This window comes from Pristis pectinata, chromosome 9, assembly GCF_009764475.1.
Source record: "Pristis pectinata isolate sPriPec2 chromosome 9, sPriPec2.1.pri, whole genome shotgun sequence".
Taxonomy (NCBI): domain Eukaryota; kingdom Metazoa; phylum Chordata; class Chondrichthyes; order Rhinopristiformes; family Pristidae; genus Pristis; species Pristis pectinata.
In genome coordinates, this window is record NC_067413.1 from 56,302,115 (window position 1) to 56,322,079 (window position 19,965).

At 38.5% G+C, this 19,965-nt stretch overlaps 1 protein-coding gene across 1 annotated transcript in view; it reads right to left on the reverse strand.

Moving 5' to 3' along the window:
• Positions 1 to 782: 782 nt before the first annotated feature.
• The window catches only part of tmem67 (transmembrane protein 67), a 155,402-nt gene continuing 136,219 nt past the window's right edge, over positions 783 to 19,965 (reverse strand). The window contains exons 21-27 of the mRNA XM_052023565.1: positions 10,829 to 10,909; positions 10,596 to 10,712; positions 7,283 to 7,399; positions 7,079 to 7,183; positions 3,142 to 3,244; positions 1,997 to 2,139; positions 783 to 863 (exon numbers count right to left, since the gene is read on the reverse strand). Of these exons, the coding sequence (XP_051879525.1) occupies positions 783 to 863; positions 1,997 to 2,139; positions 3,142 to 3,244; positions 7,079 to 7,183; positions 7,283 to 7,399; positions 10,596 to 10,712; positions 10,829 to 10,909 (747 nt within the window). The remainder of the gene's footprint in view (positions 864 to 1,996; positions 2,140 to 3,141; positions 3,245 to 7,078; positions 7,184 to 7,282; positions 7,400 to 10,595; positions 10,713 to 10,828; positions 10,910 to 19,965) is intronic.

The following is a 19,965-nucleotide window of genomic DNA, read 5'->3' on the forward strand; positions in this document are numbered from 1 at the left end:
AATAATGCCACACACACACACACACACACACACACACACACACACACACACACACACACACACACACACACACACACACACACTACTGTACTATGTCTTAAAAGGGACATTCACCAAATAGCAACCTAATTCGTAACACACCAAAGTACCCTCCTCCAAACTGATCAAAATTATCAAAAACACCTCAGAATATTAATCCATTTTTGAATCTTTATATAACGGGAAACACAAACTGTAACTTTCTTTGAAAATTGTTTAATTAAATCTATAAACCAGATTGGTTGACAGACAAAAATTATGAAGATTTCTCAATATAACACTAAAGATTCAGAATGTAAATTTGATTCACACATTTGTACTGGTGCTCTAGTGTGGTTCAGAAACATGAAAGAGCAGAAGCTAAGCATTTTCCAAGAGAAGAGAAATCACCACCTAAGGTTACGTTAAAGCCTCTCCCATGGCTTAATTATAAAATAACATTGACAAAAATCATCCACCCACCCACCAGTTTAGTAGAAGAATGGTGCTTGGGATGAGATTTGAGTAGAGAATAAAGGAACAGAAAAGTCTTGATAAATTTGTTAATACAACTGTGTTGTTGCATCAATACAGAAAAATTGGCAATGCAGTATCATTGGCAAAAATTGGCAATGGAAACTATTAATAAAATGTTTTTGTTTAACAGGAAATATGTGAAACTATCCTGGAACGAGAAAAGTTTTCAATTCTAGAGCTGCAGCTGACGTGCGTCCTCCCAAGCATCCCCTAAATTTCTATGTATTTCAAAGGAGGAATCTCTCGTCAATCAGTGTTTTTGCAGCCAAGTTCTTGCGTCCTACTGCATTTCGAATGAACTGAAAAATCTTTGAATCAGAAAGAAATGTAAACATTTTATAGAAATATTTATAGAATAACAAAATTTATATCTCAGAAGGAAGCCATTCAGCCAATCACGTTTATGCCAGTTCTGTGAAAGAGCAATCCATCTAGTCCCAATCCCCTAACTTCTCCAATAACCCTGCAAAAAATTAACATAGATTCTTTCCCCCCTCTGCAATATGGCAATTTATACCACAATTCCACAAGTGCTGGTTGCTCTTTGGTACCTTGCCCATATGTTCAATATGTGTCAGCCTACACTATGAGAGTTCCTTTTCTCTTCTCTAATACTGTATGCTCCAGTTCTTGCAGTATTATGGAAAGAAAATAGGTGGGAACTTTATAATGCCAAAGCTTGCTAAGACCCAATACTTGCTTTCCCTGGTTCAAAAGGCAAAATGTTTGGGGAAAAGAAAGCAGATGGTTAACTAGAGGTCAATTGGGCATGTGCAAAATATACACCACTATGCTGGAGTGTTCATTGATCATGGAATTGCCACCCCAAATCTTCACTGATGATAACAATCATTATAGCTAAGTTTAATTTTGTCATCATACAACAGGTACTAATGTAAAAGAGCATTTCCAAAGAGAAAAAGTGTAGGAGGGGTGAAATTTCTCTTTGGCTGTCAGTCTGAGAACCCCTGTCACTCATTGTTCAATATTAATGAACCAATGCTCCATTCAAGTCTGCAAGTCAAAAAAAATGATGTAGGTGATGTTAAACATCCTCCTCACTGGTGTCAATTTTTTTTGAATCTGAGTTTAAAACAGAAAATGCCAGGAATACTCAGCAAGACAGGCAGAATATGTGGTGAAGATATGAGTTAATTTTTCTAAATTAATGACATTTCATTAAAATGGCTTTGATAAAAAGTCATTGGCTGAAGCATTGGGCAGAATGTCTAGCCAGCAGTTCCATTGAGATGGCTGTGCATCTGAATTTCCACTGCTGGACTCAGCATTGAGTCTGGTAGCAGAGGACTGGGGCTTGCTGAGCTTAGGGGCTGGATATACTTTGCACTTGGCCATAGCCAAACTGTCAGAAGAACAATAAACTCATACATTTTTCCTGCTTGCATTACTTATGTGTTCTAAGTAATGAATGCACACTTACCTTTTGTTGTATGTATGTTAGAAAGGAAGCAAAAATAAAATTTTGAGTGGCAAGATCCACAATACAGAAGAACAGTGTATCAAAAATAAGAAGTGTTCCCTCGTTGCCATAGTATAGGACATCCGTGAATGAGAGGTTTTCATCTAAGAAGAGCAAAATGTTTTAGTGCCAACACAATGTAAGTCAATTGCACAATTAACATATATTTTAGAATCAATAATGATTGAAGGTCTATTTTGTTTCAAGTTGGACACATCGGCCCTGATTTTTCAATCAGTGATGAAACTTCACCACTCTTCTAACCTTGAAGAAACCTCTCCACAAAGATGTAGCAACCTCTCTGGCAAGAACTTTCCCTTTTCCAAAGCCTGCTGCTGTCAGGCATCTGTTCAAAGAATCCATGGCATCCAGCAGCTGTGATAGTATCAAACTGGCTGAGCAGTCAATCATAGTAAGGAGCTATCACAGCAGGCGTATGAGGAAATAAAAGCATATTTTTTATTTAACCTTTTATTTAGAGTGTGACACCCTAAACCATCAAAGCATAGATTTATAAGGGCAGAAGCTGAACTTTTATACACTAACTTCAAAGATTTATTTTAAAATGTCTTATTGTTATATAAAATCTTATTTTATGGAGAAATTATAGCATATATACAGAGCTTTACATGACAGAAACTTTGCTAAGCCGTAATTATGTTGTAGAATGCCTTTAAACATTCACTAAGACCTCATACAACAAAGCATAATCTTTTCAGGATATGTTTGCTTAAATTTATATCGATTTCAGTGAAGAAGAAGCTTGTGGAAGGCATCAAATTACTGCCAGCAGCTTTGCATTTCCATGTCAAACTATGTATCAATAGAAGTATTGGAGTTGCTTTCAGTTCTCAGAAATATGAGAACAAATTCCAGTCATTTCAGAATCTTTATGCAATCCAGGTCATTTTGTTTCTGATATTTCTTAATGCAATTTATGTAACAGGTAACCATTTTAATTTGCAAACTGCTTGTTGGAAACAAATATCTGTGTCCAAAATACATATAATGTGTCAATGACTCATTAGGTATTAGAATCTTATTGCAAATACTGTAAAAAATTCAAGAAAGAAGGGAAATTAAGACTTTATAACTTGAAATAATACCATTATAAAAAATGGTCTTGTCTATTGGTTCATGCAGCTCCATCCCAATTATTTTTTCCAATAACAGTTTATCTTGTACAACATAATCCATGTCACGAAGAGCCTGTAGTCATACAATAAAAATAATTTTAAGGTATTTTTTAAGTGTTAAACATTATTAGCAGAATAATCATGCTTAACCAGGGTTGCATTCTGAAAATTACTGAAAGTCTGAAATAAAAAAATAAAGATAAAAACCGATGGCCTGCCAAGACTAATCTTTCAAATTTGTATAGGCTCTCTGCACATGGAAAACTTCATGGAGCCATGTCTTGAAGCTAATTGGCTTGCACATTTAAAACAAAATTGGGTCAATCACTCACTCTAAATGGTTGCTGGAGGTACTTAATGAGAATAGGGTTGGGTGCCTTAAAGTGGATGACACAGTTCAGCATGGTAATATCCAAGCTGATCTCAATCTACTGCCACATCTTAAATAATAGCACTATGATAGCAAATTGCCTGGAGCAACAGTATCAAGGACAGATCATCCAATGGCTGTTGAATACACTTAAAACTATCCTGACAGCCAGATCTTTCTGGAGACTAATGTCTCATGCAATTTATATGAATTTCTGCTTTCCTATCCTTTCAACTAAAATGAATAACCTCACATTTTCACCCATTTTACTCCCTCTGCTCTTTTTTCCCTCACTTAACCCCACTGTATGTCACTGCTGACTCTGTGTCTACCTCACAATTCATTTTCCCATCTATTTTTGTATCAGAATCAAGTTTATTATCACTGTCTTATATGATGTGATGTTTGTTGTTTTGCATCAGCAGTACAGTGCAAAGACATAAAAAAGTATAAATTACAAAATAAATAAATAGTGCAAAAAAAGGAACAATGAGGTAGTGTCCAGAAATCTGATGACAAGATGGGAAGAAGCTGCTCCTGAACCATTGGGTGTGGGTCTTCAGGCTCCTGTACCTTCTACCTGATGGTAGTAACAAGAAGAGGGCATGTCCTGGATGGTGAGGGTCCTTATTGATGGATACCACCTTCTTGAAGCACCGCCTCTTGAAGATGTCCTCGATGGTGGGGAGGGTTGTGCCTGTGATGCAGCTGGCTGAGTCTACAACACTCTGCAGCCTCTTGCAATCCTATGCTCCATACCAGGCTGTGATGCAACCAGTCAGAATGCTCTCCACCGTTCATCTATAGAAATTCGTAAGAGCTTTTGGTTACGTACCAAATCTCAAACTCCTAACAAAATAGAGCTGCTGGCGTGCCTTCTTTGTGATTGCATCAATGTGCTGGGCCCAGGACAGATCCTCGATGTTGACATCCAGGAACTTAAAGCTGCTCACCCTTTCCATCACTGACCCCTCAATGAGGACTGGTGTGTGTTCTCCCAACTTCCCCTTCCTGAAGTCCACAATCAATTCCTTGGTCTTGCTGATGTTGAGTGTGAGGTTATTGTTGCGACCAGCTGATCTATCTCACTCCTGTACGCCTCCTTGTTGCCATCTAAGATGTTACAACAACCGTGGTGTCATTTGCAAACTTATAAATGGCATTTGATCTGTGCTTAGCCACACAGTCATGATTGTAGAGAGAATAGATCAGTGGGCTAAGCACGCATCCTTGAGGTGTGCCTGTGTTGATTGTCAGTAAGGAGGCAATGTTATCATCGATCTGTACTGACTGTGGTCTTCCGATAAGGAAGTCAAGGACCCAGTTGCAGAGGGAGGTTCAGAGGCCCAGGTTTAGAAGCTTGGAGATTAATACTGAAGGGATGATGGTGTTGAACATCAAGCTGTTATTGATAAACATCAGCCTGATGTATCTTTTGCTGTTATCTAGGTGCTCCAAAGCAGAGTGGAGAGCTAGTGAGATTGCATCTGCTGTAGGCCTATTGCAGCAGTAGGCAAGTTACAGCGGGTTCAGGTCCTTGCTCAGGCAGGAGTTAATTCTAGCCATAACCAACCTCTGAAAGCACTTCATTACAGTAAATGTGAGTGTTACTTGTCGATAGTCATTGAGGCAGCTCACTCTTGGGCACTGGTATGATTGCTGTCCTTTTGAGGCAGATGGGAATCTCAGTCTGCAGCAGTGAGAGGTTGAAGATATCCTTGAACACTCCAGCCAGTTGTCGGCACAGGTTTTCAGTACCCGGCCAGGTACACTGTCAGGGCCTGATGCCTTGCAAGGGTTCACTCTCTTGAAGGATGTTCTGACATCAGCCTCTGAGACAGAGATCACAGGGTCACCGGATGCTGTGGGGATTTGCACAGGGGTAGTGCTTATCTCTCTTTCAAAGGGTGTGTAAAAGGCATTGAGTTCGTTGGAGAGTGAAACATTACTGCATCTTAAGCTGTTAGGTGTTGCCTTGAAGGAAATAATGGCATGCAAGCCCTGCCACAGCTGTTGTGCATCCAATTGTGTTTCTAATTTCACATGGAAATGCCTTTTCGCTCTCATGATGCATTAGGGTTAGGGTTATACCTGGCCTTCTTGTAGGATTCTGGATCACTGGTCTTGAACTCCGCAGATCTAGCCCTCAGCAGACTGCAAATCTCCTGGTTCATCCAGCGCTTCTGGTTTTGGAAAACTCGGTATGTTCTCGCAGGCACACACACATTCAGATCTGAAGGTGAATGCCTGAATATGATCCAGTCCACTGATTCAAAGCAGTCCTGTAAAACGCTACACCACTTCCCTTGACCACACCTTCACGGTCCTCACCACTGGTGCTGAGATCCTCAATCTCTGCCTATATGTCAGGAGTACAGCCAGCTGATCAAACTTGCCTAAGTGCGGGCGCAGGATGGCACGGTAAGCATCCTTGATGGTGGTGTAACAATGATCGAGTGTGTTGGCTCCTCTGGTTCGGTGGTAGTTTGTCAGAGACTTCTTCAAGCTGGCCTGGTTGAAGTCCCCCATGATAACCAGGAAGGCATCAGGGTGCGCTGTATCGTGACTGCTGATCATGGTGCTCAGCTCCTCCAGTGCCAGCTTGACGTTTGCCAGGGGTGGAATGAACACCGCCACCAGGATGACAGCGGAGAACTCCCTCCGCAGGTGGAACGGATGACACTTGAGCGCCAGATGTTCCAGGTTAGGAGAGCGGGACTGAGACAGAACCACCATGTCTGTGCACCACGAAGGGTTAATTGTGAAGCAAACCCCGCCCCTTACACCTTTACCTGATATCATCGTCCAGTCCATCTGGTGGATAATGAAACCACTGGGCTGGAGCATTGTGTCTGGATTTCTGGGGGTGAGCCAGACTTTGTATCATTGGTAAACTTTGATATAGCATGACTTTTGAAGTAGCTGGCAGGTTAAAACTAGCCAACCTGAAATGGCCTCTTATTTTCTGACAGTTAACCAAAGACCTCCAATGATGCAGTGATGAAATTCAGTGATGTTCAATAGGCCAGAATCAGACTTGGACATACTGTATATCATGGAGATACAGGAGACTGCAGATGCTGTAACCTGAAGCAACATAATAGACTGCTAGAGGAATCTTGACCAGGAGCATTGATAATCCTTCTGCCTCCACAACTGCTGACTGACACACTGAGTCCCTCCAGCAGTTTGTTTTTCACTCTTGGACAAATTTTCTTGTCTTTTCTTTTCTACTTAGCAGCTTTTATGGATGGACAACTGAACACTCAGGTGCTCAACCAGTGTCAAGGTGACCTCCTCTGGACTATGTAAAGTTTTAATAAGTCTGGCACACAATTTTCCACATTTACAAATATATGGGAATTTGCAAAAGAATGAAAATATACCAATCAGAATTCTGATTAGATGCAAGAAGAACTGGAGGTCCAGGTAAAGTAAGTACTTTATGATAACTAATAGAAGCATAAACATTTGACACAAGCCAAGAGACTATCTAGTTATCATTTGCAAACTGAGCCAAAATAACAGTATGCTTACATGATCAATGAATGATCCAAGAAATCTATTTGTGGTATTATAAGCCTTCATTCTTTGTTCAACAGCATCCCCAGAGTTATTCACCAGGTGGCCAGGTGTTCTAGTCTGCAAAATACATTTAAAAAGTCAAAATAGAGCACTTAAACTGTTTCAAAAATAATGTATTTATTGACAATATCTAATGGTAATAAATTATTACTCAACCCAATTTAGTGGCTCTCGAATCTTGTCATATTGCTCCCTGACCTTGCTTGTGATGAATATCTGAAATGTCTCAATATCTGTGTTGGGAATCAAGCCTCTTTGACCACAAAGATTTTCCTATGAAGGAATAATTATTTGTGATCAGAACGTGTCCACTTATGAAATTGATGAGTATTCACTTAATTGTTTTTGATTCCAATATGAGAACAAATAAATGAAACAATAAGAATATTGTACATGGCCTTGAAATTCATAACAAAATAAAAAGAAATGACTTTTCAGAGATTAATCTATGAATGGAGTCTTACCTTTTGCCTACACACATTGGTAGATTATAGAAGTGTGCCCATATTTCCTGGATTCAGGTGTAGGTGTAGCTCCCAATCAAGTGTGTGTATACAGAAAACTGGTCATGAAGGAAATGATGTGTTTTTGCTAAAAGTATGCATTGAAGAAACACTTAGAAATACACAAAATTATGTAAATAACTTAAAGATATACATTTTATTTCTTTATATACATAAAGAAATAAAATACCCAAACTACATATTTGTTTTTGCTGGATTAGGAAGCAAAAGAAGCATCTTGGAAAACTGGTATCTATGAAAATAATATTCCCACCAGCACCCACATGCAAAATCTGTCAGCAGCCATGGTAGTGTAGCGGTTGGCATAACACTCTACAGTGCCAGCGATCTGGGTTCAAATCCAGCCACTGTCTGTAAGGAGCTTGTACGTTCTCCCCGTGTCTGCGTGGGTTTCCTCCAGGTGCTCTGGTTTCCTCACACATTCCAAAGATGTACAGGTTAGGAAGTTGTGGGCATGCTATGTTGGCGCTGGAAGGGTGGTGACACTTGCAGGCTGCCCCCAGAACACTACGCAAAAAGATGTATTTCACTGTGTGTTTCGATGTACATGTGACTAATAAAGATACCTTACCTTATCTTAGTTTAAAGTTCTATGCTGTTCAATTTATAATTATAGTAATTGAAAAGTTACTATTTAAAAGTTACTTTTTAAAGTTTAAAGGAAAAGCTTGACCATGTAGATATTAAGAAAGAGGATGTGCTGGATAAGTCGCCGGAACCAGATGAGATGTACCCCAGACTACTGTGGCAGGCGAGGGAGGAGATTGCTGAGCCTCTGGCGATGACCTTTGCATCATCAATGGGGATGGGAGAGGTTCTGGAGGATTGAAGGGTTGTGGATGTTGTTCCTTTATTCAAGAAAGGGAGTAGAGATAGCCCAGGAAATTATAGACCAGTAAGTCTTACTTCAGTGGTTGGTAAGTCAATGGAGAAGATCCTGAGAGGCAGGATTTATGAACATTTGGAGAGGTATAATATGATTAGGAATAGTCAGCATGGCTTTGTCAAGGGCAGGTCCTGCCTTACAAGCCTGTTTGAATTTTTTGCGGAGGTGACTAAATACATTGATGAAGAAGAGCAGGAGATGTAGTGTATATGGATTTCAGCAAGGCATTTGATAAGGTACCCCATGCAAGGCTTATTGAGAAAGTAAGGAGGCATGGGATCCAAGGGGAAATTGCAGTGTGGATCCAGAACTGGCTGGCTCACAAAAGGCAAAGAGTGGTTGTTGACGGGTCACATTCTGCATGAAGGTTGGTGACCAGTGGTGTGCCTCAGGGATCTGTTCTGCAACCTCTACTCTTTGTGATTTTTATAAATGACCTGGATGAGGAAGTGGAGGGGTGGGTTAGTAAGTTTGCTGATGACACAAAGGTTGGAGGTGTTGTGGATAGTGTGGAGGGCTGTCAGAGGTTACAGCGGGACACAGATAGGATGCAAAACTGGGCTAAGAAGTGGCAGATGGAGTTCGACCCAGATAGTGTGAAGTGATTCATTTTGGTAGGTCAAATATGATGGCAGAATATAGTATTAATGGTAAGACTCTTGGCAGTGTGGAGGATCCGAGGGATCTATGGAGTCCATAGGATGCTCAAAGCAGCTGCACAGGTTGACTCTGTGGTTAAGAAGGCATACGGTGTATTGTCCTTCATCAATTGTGGAATTGAATTTAGGAGCCGAGAGGTAATATTGCATCTATATAGAACCCTGGTCAGACCCCACTTGGAATACTGTGCTCAGTTCTGGTTGCCTCACTACAGGAAGGATGTGGAAGCCGTGGAAAGGGTGCAGAGGAGATTTACAAGGATGTTGTCTGGATTGGGGAGCATGCCTTATGAAAAGAGGTTGAGTGAACTCGGCTTTTGCTCCTTGGAGCAACAGAGGATGAGAGGTGACCTGATAGAGGTGTATAAGACGATGAGAGCCATTGATCGTGTGGATAGTCAGAGGCTTTTTCCCAAGGCTGAAATTGTTACCACAGAGGACACAGGTTTAAGGTGCTGGGGAGTAGGTACTGAAGAGATGTCGGGGTAAGTTTTTACTCAGAGAGTGGCGAGTGCATGGAATGGGCTGCCGGCAATGGTGGTGGAAGTGGCTATGATAGGGTCTTTTAAAAGACTTTTGGATAGGTACATGGAGCTTAGAAAAATAGAGGGCTATGGGTAAACCTAGTAATTTCTAAGGTAGGGACATGTTTGGCACAACTTTGTGGGCCGAAGGGCCTGTATTGTGCTGTAGGTTTTCTATGTTTCTATGAAAGCAGAAAAGTATATTGAGAGCTAGAAAGCAGAAAGATTTTCAATTGTGCATCTATAAATAACATGAATTTCATAAAATAGATATATCTGAATCTCTCCATGAACTGGAAAATGTAATGCAAAGTGAGTTCATTTTTCCCTACATAAATAGTTAAACTGCAGCACAAATGCTGTGACATTAGCAAGAAAAATAGAAAATTCTGGAAGGCCAATGAAAGAGAAATGGTAGTTTAACATTGCAGGTACAGACATCTGTGGACCTACTTGGTCAGATCTTGGTGGCCAGGTCCCACTGTCAGAATGGTTGCAGTCGTACCCACTCCACACACCTGCAGTTACCTAGTCTGTAAATGGAAGTCCAATGTTTCTGGGTTTTTAGTGATGATCTGAGTAATCCCTGCCTTTTAGATACCCCTAAGTGCTGGCAAAACTGGGAGAGGGCTTTGCTATCCATAAGACCTATAACTGATAGTTTCAAATGTTTCTCACATTCAGGGGATCTGACAGGAAATTCCCTTGAGTCATTCTGGGGATGGCAGCAAGTCTAGGATCGGCTCTTGGAGATTCAACCTTGGAAGACATTACCAATTCCACTTTTCACAGCACAAATCCATTGTTTACTTCCATCACTTTTAGCTTTTATTTCTGCTGATAACTCTATGTAGATTTGTGTGGAACTTATTATACCGCTTCTCTCTTTAGATTAAGGTTCATTTCTTCCATGTTAGTGTCAGCATGACCATGCACAGACCTCCCATGGATGTAGTATCCAAAGCATCTGTATGACAAAATGATAACGGATATCTACAAAATAACAATGAAGAACAAGAATAAATATACCTGTTTTAATTTTGTGAAAACAATTATAAAAAATGTGAAAACAAAATCTCCAAAAAGATGTCAAATCTTACAATACTCACATTACTGATTGAGCAAACATCAATGAACTGACTTATTCTGTCTTCGACAAATCGTTCATAAATACTTGTGCAGAAAATTATCTACAAACAAAACAATTATTTAACCATTTGAAACAACATTTCAAAATGATCAAAATGATTACTCTTCATTTATACATATCATAGTGGCCTACTTGCGAATTGATATACTGTTTGTAATAAATATGAACATTCCCATTTAACAGAAGCTTCAGTAATTCTTTAACTGAACACAGAATTCCACACTTGAGCTTGGCAAAAACCATAATTATCTATAACATACTTCATTTTTATTGATTTTTAACCAATTGATTTAAATGATATGGGAGCACTCTCAAAAGCATTTACCAAGTCTGGATGAGCTAAACTCCATTGATAAAAATCATCAAAGAATTTATTAGAAGACAGAAGAAGGAATGAGAATTAAAATTATCCAACTTCAATGTTCATACATTAATATTACTGACTCCTTCAGTAATATTAATGATTCTTTCACAATTTCATAGGATAATTATTAATGTCAAAACTTCACTGCAGTATTAGTTATTGGGAAACACTTTTCTGTTTGATGAATGGCAGAATAAGGATTGTGAAAACTAAATTTGGCCATGGTGACTGTTTTGTGGCTCCGTATCTTTCCAAAATGTCAAACATGAGGTTGAGGATTCAGAGTCATAGAGTACAGCCTGGATACAGGCCCTTCAGCCCAACCAGTCCATGTGGATCACAGTGCCTGCCTACCTAGTCCCAATTTCCTGCGTTCCTGCCCATATCCCTCCAAGCCCACCCTATCCAAGTGCATCTTTTTTTTCAATCTTTTTTTATTAGTTTTCAAATTAATAGAGATTAATACAGATATAACATCAATGTTTGTACATGTAATACAAAGAGATCAGGAGAACAGTCATGGCATAGATAATCATAGAGAACAATAAAATGTAAAAAAAATCTGTAGATCCAACAATCTCTTAGTAAATGAATATAATATAAAAGAAAGGAAAGAAAATGATTTATTATAAAAAAATAAGAGAAAAAGAAACCAAATCAATAAGAAAAATTATAAACTGTAGCGGTTGCTACCACGGAATAAAACAAGACGCTAGTCGGAGGATTGCCAAACAAGAACTGGTTTATTTTCCCGCCTTGCGCGGGCCCTTTAAGGGAGACTGTTCCCGCCCAATGAAACTGGGAATGACGTAAGTATTACATCATCAAGACTTTCCCGCACGCGGGTTCTCCCCGTCGCTCGGAAAGACGAGGCCCGCCGCCATCTTGGGCCTCGTCGCTCCGACGCCGCGCGACCCGACTGCCGAGCCGGTTCGCCCGACTAAACGGTGACTTGCCACAAAACAATATATCAAACCAAACTAAGCTAAACAGAAAAATTTCAAAAAAAAACAAACAAAAAAAAGACTGGACTAAAATTTCTCAATAGAAACAGAGCAATATTATGTCCTCAACTCCGTTCCTCTAAGTTGGAAAGTTATTGAAAAGGGATCTATATCATGTGAAAATATTGAATAAATGGACTCCAAATATCTTCAAATTTAAGCGAAGGATCAACAGTACCACTCTTAATTTTTTCCCAAGTTTAAACATGATATAGTTTGAGAGAACCGTTGAAAAGTAGTAGGGGGTTTTGGATCCTTCCATTTAAGCAAAATGGATTGTTTGGCCATTAATGTAACAAAGGCAATCATACGGTTAGCGGAAGCAGATAAATGGCCAGAATCTATCCTTGGTAATCCAAAAATTGCAGTGATCGGGTGAGGGTGTAAATCAATCTTCAATACATTTGAAATAATGTTAAAAATATCTTTCCAATATTTTTCCAAAAGAGGACAGGACCAAAACATATGTGTCAAAGAAGCCACATTCGATTTACATCTGTCACATATAGGATTTATATGGTGATAAAAACGAGCTAGCTTATCTTTAGACATATGGGTCCTGTGGACTACCTTAAGCTGTATCAACGAGTGTCTGGCACACATTGAAGGTGTATTAACTAAATGAAGAATTTTCTTCTTAGTCTCTGTAGGTAAAGACGTCTGGAGTTCGCTTTCCCATTCATTCTTAATTTTGTCCAGTGATTCTGGACGTATTTTCATAATTAAATCATAGATTATTGCTATCAAGCCCTTCCGATAAGGGTTAAGACCTAAAATTTTTTCCATAATTTCAGTTTTGTAAGGTGTCGGAAAAGAGGATATAGTAGCTTTTAAAAAGTTTCTAATCTGCAAATATCGAAAAAAGTGTGACCTAGGCAAATTGTATTTGTTAGACAATTGTTCAAAAGATGAAAAATAGTTATCAATGAATAAATCACAAAAACATACTATTCCCTTCCTTTTCCATATGGAAAAAGCTGAGTCAACTCTGGATGGATGAAAGAAAAAATTAGAATGGGACTTGACAAGTTAAATTTATCCAATCCAAAAGATTTATGAAATTGAAACCATATCCGTATTGTATGTTTAACAATTGAATTAATCATATGTTTACTTAATTTGGTAAGTACAAAAGGGAATGAAGCTCCTAAAATAGAAACTAATGAAAATTCAAATACTGATTGGTGCTCAAGGTGTACCCATTTGGGGCATTGAACTACATCTGAATCTTGTATCCAAAAAATTAAATATCTGATATTAATTGCCCAATAATATAATCTAAAGTTAGGCAGGGCCATACCACCATCCTTTTTTAGTTTTTGTATGTATTTCTTACTTAATCTTGGGTTTTTATTCTGCCAAATATATTCAAGAATTTTATCACAAGATCACAAGATAAGGGAGCAGAAGCAGGCCATTCGGCCCATCGAGTCTGCTCCAAGGAAAAGGGAAAAAGAAATGGGGTGGGAAAAAAAGAGAGAAAAAAAAACTATTCTAATCCCATTTGCCAGCCTTATCCCCATATCCCTTGATACCCTGACTATTTAGATATCTGTCTATCTCCTCCTTGAATACCCCCACTGATCTGGCCTCCACTGCTGTGCGTGGCAAGGAGTTCCACAATTTCACCACCCTCTGGGTAAAGAAACTTCTCCTCATCTCTGTCTTGAAACTGTACCCTCTAATTCTAAGATTGTGCCCTCTGGTCCTGGACACGCCCACCAAGGGAAACAGCCTAGCCACATCTACTCTATCCTTACCTGTCAACATTTTAAATGTCGCTACGAGGTCCCCTCTCATCCTTCTGTACTCCAGCGAGTACAGTCCAAGAGCCGACAAACGCTCATCATACTTAAGCCCTTTCATTCCTGGAATCATTCTCGTAAATCTCCTCTGAACCCTCTCCAACGTCAGCACATCCTTCCTAAGATGCGGGGCCCAAAACTGCGCACAGTATTCCAAATGAGGCCTCACTAGCGCCCCGTAGAGCCTCATCAACACTTCCTTACTTTTATACACTATACCTCTCGAGATGAATGCCAACATAGCATTCGCTTTCTTAACCACCGATCCAACCTGGTGGTTAACTTTTAAGGTATCTTGTATGAGTACCCCCAAGTCCCTTTGTACTACCGCACTATCAATCTTCTCTCCTTCTAGATAATAATCTACCCGCTTATTTCTACTTCCAAAGTGTACAACTGCACATTTCTCAACATTGAATCTCATCTGCCATTTCCTTGCCCATTCTCCTAAACTGTCTAGGTCCCTCTGCATTCTTTCTATTTCCTCTATGCTCCCTACTCCTCCACTTATCTTGGTGTCATCTGCAAACTTAGCCACACAACCATTTATTCCATCATCCAAATCATTGATGTACAAGGTAAAAAGGAGAGGCCCCAACACCGACCCTTGCGGCACACCACTAGTAACCGGTAACCAACCAGAACGAGATCCTTTTATTTCCACCCTTTGCTTCCTGCCAACCAGCCAATTCTCCACCCATTTTGCTACCCTGCCCATAATTCCATGTTAGAATCAATAGTGTCAAAAAAAGATTTCGGGATGAAAGTTGAAATCGCTTGAAATAAATATAAAAGGTTTGGTAAAATATTCATCTTTAACTGCATTAATTCAGCCTACCAATGATAAAGATAGAGGGGACCATTTAGTAAGTAATTGTTTAACATGGTCAATTAAAGGCAATAGATTTGCTTTAAATAAGTCCTTATGTTTCTTGGTAATTTTAACACCTAAATACATAAAATAGTCAGTTACCAATCTAAAAGGTAATTGCCTATAAATTGGGGTTTGCGTATTTAATGGAAAAAGTTCGCTTTTATTAAGATTTAATCTATAGCCAGAAATAACACTAAACTGATCTAGTAGTGATAGTACTGCGGGGATAGATTCCTCCGGATTAGAAATATAAAGTAACAGGTCATCTGCGTAAAGAGATATCTTATGAATCTTCTGTCCACGAGTAATGCCACATATATATGAAGAGTCCCGGAATGCAATAGCCAAGGGTTCTAAAGCAATATCAAATAATAAAGGGCTTAATAGGCAACCTTGTCTGGTACCTCGAAAAAGCCTAAACAAAGGAGATCTTTGATTATTAGTAAGTATTGAAGCCATAGGTGTATAGTAGATCATTTTAATCGCAGATATAAATTAAGGGCTAAAATTAAATTTTTGAAGTGTAATGAATAAATAATCCCATTCAACTCTGTCAAATGCCTTTTCAGCATTTAGTGAAACAACACATTCTGGAATTTGGGATGAAGAGGAATATATAATATTCATTAATCTCCTAATATTAAAATGTAAATAATGATTCTGAATAAATCCTGTCTGGTCTTCAGAGATAATTTGTGGAAGAACCTTTTCCAATCTAAAGGCCAATATTTTGGAAAATATTTTTGATTATACATTTAATAAAGAAATAGGTTTATAAGGTGCACAATCAGTGGGATCTTTATCCTTTTTAAGAATTAAAGAAATAGTTGCTTCATAGAAAGATTGTAGTAGTTTACCTACTGATAGAGCATCTATAAAAATTTTGGCTAACCAGGGAACAAGAATATCAGAAAAGGATTTTAAAAATTCAGCTGTATATCCGTCAGGGCCGGGTGCTTTACCCGAGTTCATTGAAAATATTACTTCCTTTATTTCTTCCTCCGAAATGGGAGCATCTAATGTAGAACGTTCATTTAAAGATAATAGGGGAATCTTCAAATCTCTTAAAAATTCATGCATTAATGTAGGATCCTCAGGGGATTCTGATTGGTATAAAGAAGAATAAAATTCTTGAAAGGACTTGTTAATTTGAACCTGATCTATCGTGTAGGTACTATTTGGTTTACAAATTTTATTAATCTGATGTTTAGATAAAGTAGCTTTCAATTGGTTGGCCAATAATTTACCTGATTTGTCACCATGTATATAAAATTGACTTTTGTTTTTAAGTAGTAGATTTTCAATTGAAGATGTTAATAATAAACTATGTTGTAATTGGAGTTCTGTTCTCTTTTTAAAAAGCTCCAGATTAGGAGTATCAAAATATTTTTTATCTATTTCTTTAATCTCGTCAGCTAATATACATATTTCGTTATTAGTATGTTTTTTCAATCCAGCAGAATATGAAATAATTTGACCACGGATATATACTGAGATTTCTTCAGTAAAATTAGTTAAAAAGAAAAATGAAATCTGTTCTTTAATAAATTGGACGAAATCTAAGTCTTGTAATAGAGAAGGGTTAAATCGCCATTGTCTGACAGCAAAGGATACATCTGGTAATTTAATTGATAAACTCAATGGTGCATGATCAGAAATGGCAATTGCATCATATTTGCAGTCCATAGTAAGTGGAGCTAGTCTAGCATCAATTAAAAAAGTAATCTATCCTCGAGTAATTATGGTAAACATGAGAAAAGAATGAAAATTCTTTATCATATGGGTGTAGAAATCTCCAAACATCTAAAATTCCAGATTCAACTAAGAAAGAATTAATAAAGACTTGTTTGGAAGTGCAGGATTTGACACAGATCTATACATCGAAGGGTTTAGACAGCAGTTAAAGTCTCCACCCATAATCAGTGTATTCATTTAAATTAGGAAAAAATGCAAACAGGTGTTTAAAAAATTTGGGGTCATCTATATTGGGTGCATAAACATTAACCATAACAACTTTTTTATTATGAAGTAGACCAGTAATTAATAAAAATCTACCATTTGGGTCTGATATTGTCTCATGATGGACAAACGAAATAGAGGAGTCTACAAAAATAGAAACTCCTTTCACCTTTGCTTGTGAATTTGAATGGAACTGTTGACCCCTCCAAAATCTAAAAAAACATTGATTATCTTTCTTCCTGATGTGAGTCTCCTGAATGAAAATAATCTGAGCATTTAATCTATGAAAAACTTTAAAAATCTTCTTGTGCTTAACTGGATTGATTAAGCCGTTAACATTCCATGAAATAAAATTAATAGTCTTATCCATCTTAATAGTAAAACATATGGTATGTAAAGGGTTAATCTTGGTACCTGTGAGTCTTACCAACAGGAAGAAGTAAAAAAAATGTTCAAAGAGGAAACGGAAATGACGACAATTTAGAAAAAATTGTAGTTTAGCCCAGAAGAAAAAAAGCCCAAAAACAGCCCCACCTCCCTCCCCCAACAGCCTGAAAACTGGCCAATAGGCAGCCAGAAAGCTACTCTCTAATTGAACTAATTAACTTTGTTCTATTGGTGGCAATAGTCCAAATTGAAAAATATATAAACCACTCATGTTTTGTCTAAAGGTGAACAACATAATCCAAACAAAGATATTGAACTAACAACATAGTTGTGATATTGAAACAGAACCAAAGGGTGTTAACAGTCGACATTTAAAAATTACAGTATAATAATTATTTCGTAACGAAAGCAAAAGATCAGTCATTTTGTTGAAACAAAACATTAAAAATATTAAAAGAAGGAAAAAGAAAGGTTTTAATCTAAAAATTAATTGGATAATAAAGCAAGTAGGTAGTAAATCAAAGGAAAAACACCATATCTCTTCCGCATTTCTTAGCTTCTAAAATTAAAAGCTAGTTCAAAAGAAATTCCTTGGCCTCTTGGATGGATTTAAACCATTTGCAAGGTTTATCAGATAATGTAATCCTCAACCTTGCTGAGAATAATAATGCAGGATTATTATTGCTTTGATAGAGACGAGCCATAATTGGTTTGTAGGTCAGCCTTTCTTTCATAAATTCTAAGGGTGTAATCTTCAAATATTCGAAACTTCCATTGTTTAAATTGAATCATTCCATGTCCACAAGCGGTACGAATCAAGAGTTCCTTGACGTTGACATAATGGAATCTCAATATTACTGGCTGAGGTTTTTGATCCGGAGCAGGTTTGGATCTTAATGCTCTGTGAGCCCTATCCAGAATGGGCTGAACAGGGAACATTTCAGAACCAAACACATCGACCAAAAGTTTAGAAAAGAGTTCTGTAGGGTTACCAGTCTCGGTGTCCTCCGGAAAATTGACGATTCTTAAATTTTTCCTCCTGCTGCATCCTCCCAGGTCGATGATCCTCTGTTGTTGATTTTCCAGGTTTTGCTTGGTCATAATTAAGGCTTTTTCAAGTGAATGGAGTTTGGCATCTCTCTCTTTACCAGCTTGGTCGACTTCAGCAATTAGTTGCATTTGTTTGGCATTTTGCTGGATAAGAGTATTTTGTTTGTCTTCAAAGTCCTTTAAAATAGACTTCAATTTGGCAAAGCGCCGGTCAAACTTTCTATCCAGATTAGAAATAGCTTCCAAAATAGGTTGGTATCCATTAGCTGATGCTTCAGATCTGTTGCTCATTTTAACAGTTAAAGATCAAGATTAAACTTGTGCCAGTATTGTAAAAGACTTATTAAAGAGTGGTAAATAATAGATTGAAAAGTGCCTGGACTAAAGCCAAGTTATGACTTAGTCCATCGAGTGCCACCAACAGACTCCCAAGTGCACCTTAAATGATACTATTGTACCTGCCTCAACCACTTCCTCTGGCAGCTCGTTCCATTTACTCACCACCCTCCACGTGAAAAAGTTGCCAGTCAGGTACCTTTTAAATCGTTTTATTTTCACCCTAAATCTATGCTCCCTAGTTTTGGACCATCCACCATACTTCTGCCCCTCATGATTTTATAATAATCTATAAGGTCACCCCTCATACTCCTAGACTCCAAGGAATAAAGACCTGGCCTGGCCAACCTCTCCCTGTAACTCAGGCCATCTAGTCCTGGCAACATCCTCATGATTCTTTTCTGCGCTATTTCCAGTTTAACCACATCAATAACAGGGTGACCAAAGCTGTACACAGTACTCCAAGTGTGACCTCACCGACTTATACAATTGCAACATAATATCCCAACTCCTATATTCAATGCCTTGACTGATGAGCAGCATGTTAATCAACTTTTTCACCACCCTGTCTACCTGTGTTGCTGCTTTCAATGAACCATGCACTTGTACTCCTACATTACACTCCCAAGTGCCTTATCATGGTATAAGTCCTACGCTGGTTTGACTTTCCAAAATGCATCACCTCACACTTACCTGTACTAAAATCCATTTGCCACTCCTCGGCCCACTTCCCTAACTGATCAAGATCCCCCTGTAATCTATGATAACCTGCTTCACTATCAACAACACCTCCTAAATTCATGTCATCTGCAAACTTACTGATTAAGCCTTGTGCATTCGCTTCCAAATTATTTATATAAATGACAAATAACAAGGGTCCCAACACCAACCCTGCGGCACACCACTAGTCACCAGCCTCCATCCGAGAAACAACCTCCAACCACCACTCTCTGCTTCCTACCTGTTAGCCAATTATGAATCTACCTCATTAGCTCTCCCTGGATTCCATGGGACCTGACCTCCCAGACCAGCCTTCCATGTGGGACCTTGTCAAAGGCCTTGATAAAGTCCAAATAGACAACATCCACTGCCCTACCACTTCTACCATTTTGGTAACATCTTCAAAAAAATCTAAAGGTTTCATCAAGCATGACTCTCTATGCACAATGCCATGTGATTCCTCCTAATCAGAATTTGTTTATCCAAATGCTGGTAGGTCCTGTCCCTCAGATTTCCCTCCAGTAACTTCCTGACTTCTGATGTCAGGTTGACTGGCCAGTAGTTCCCTGGCTCATCCTTGCTACCTTTCTTAAACAA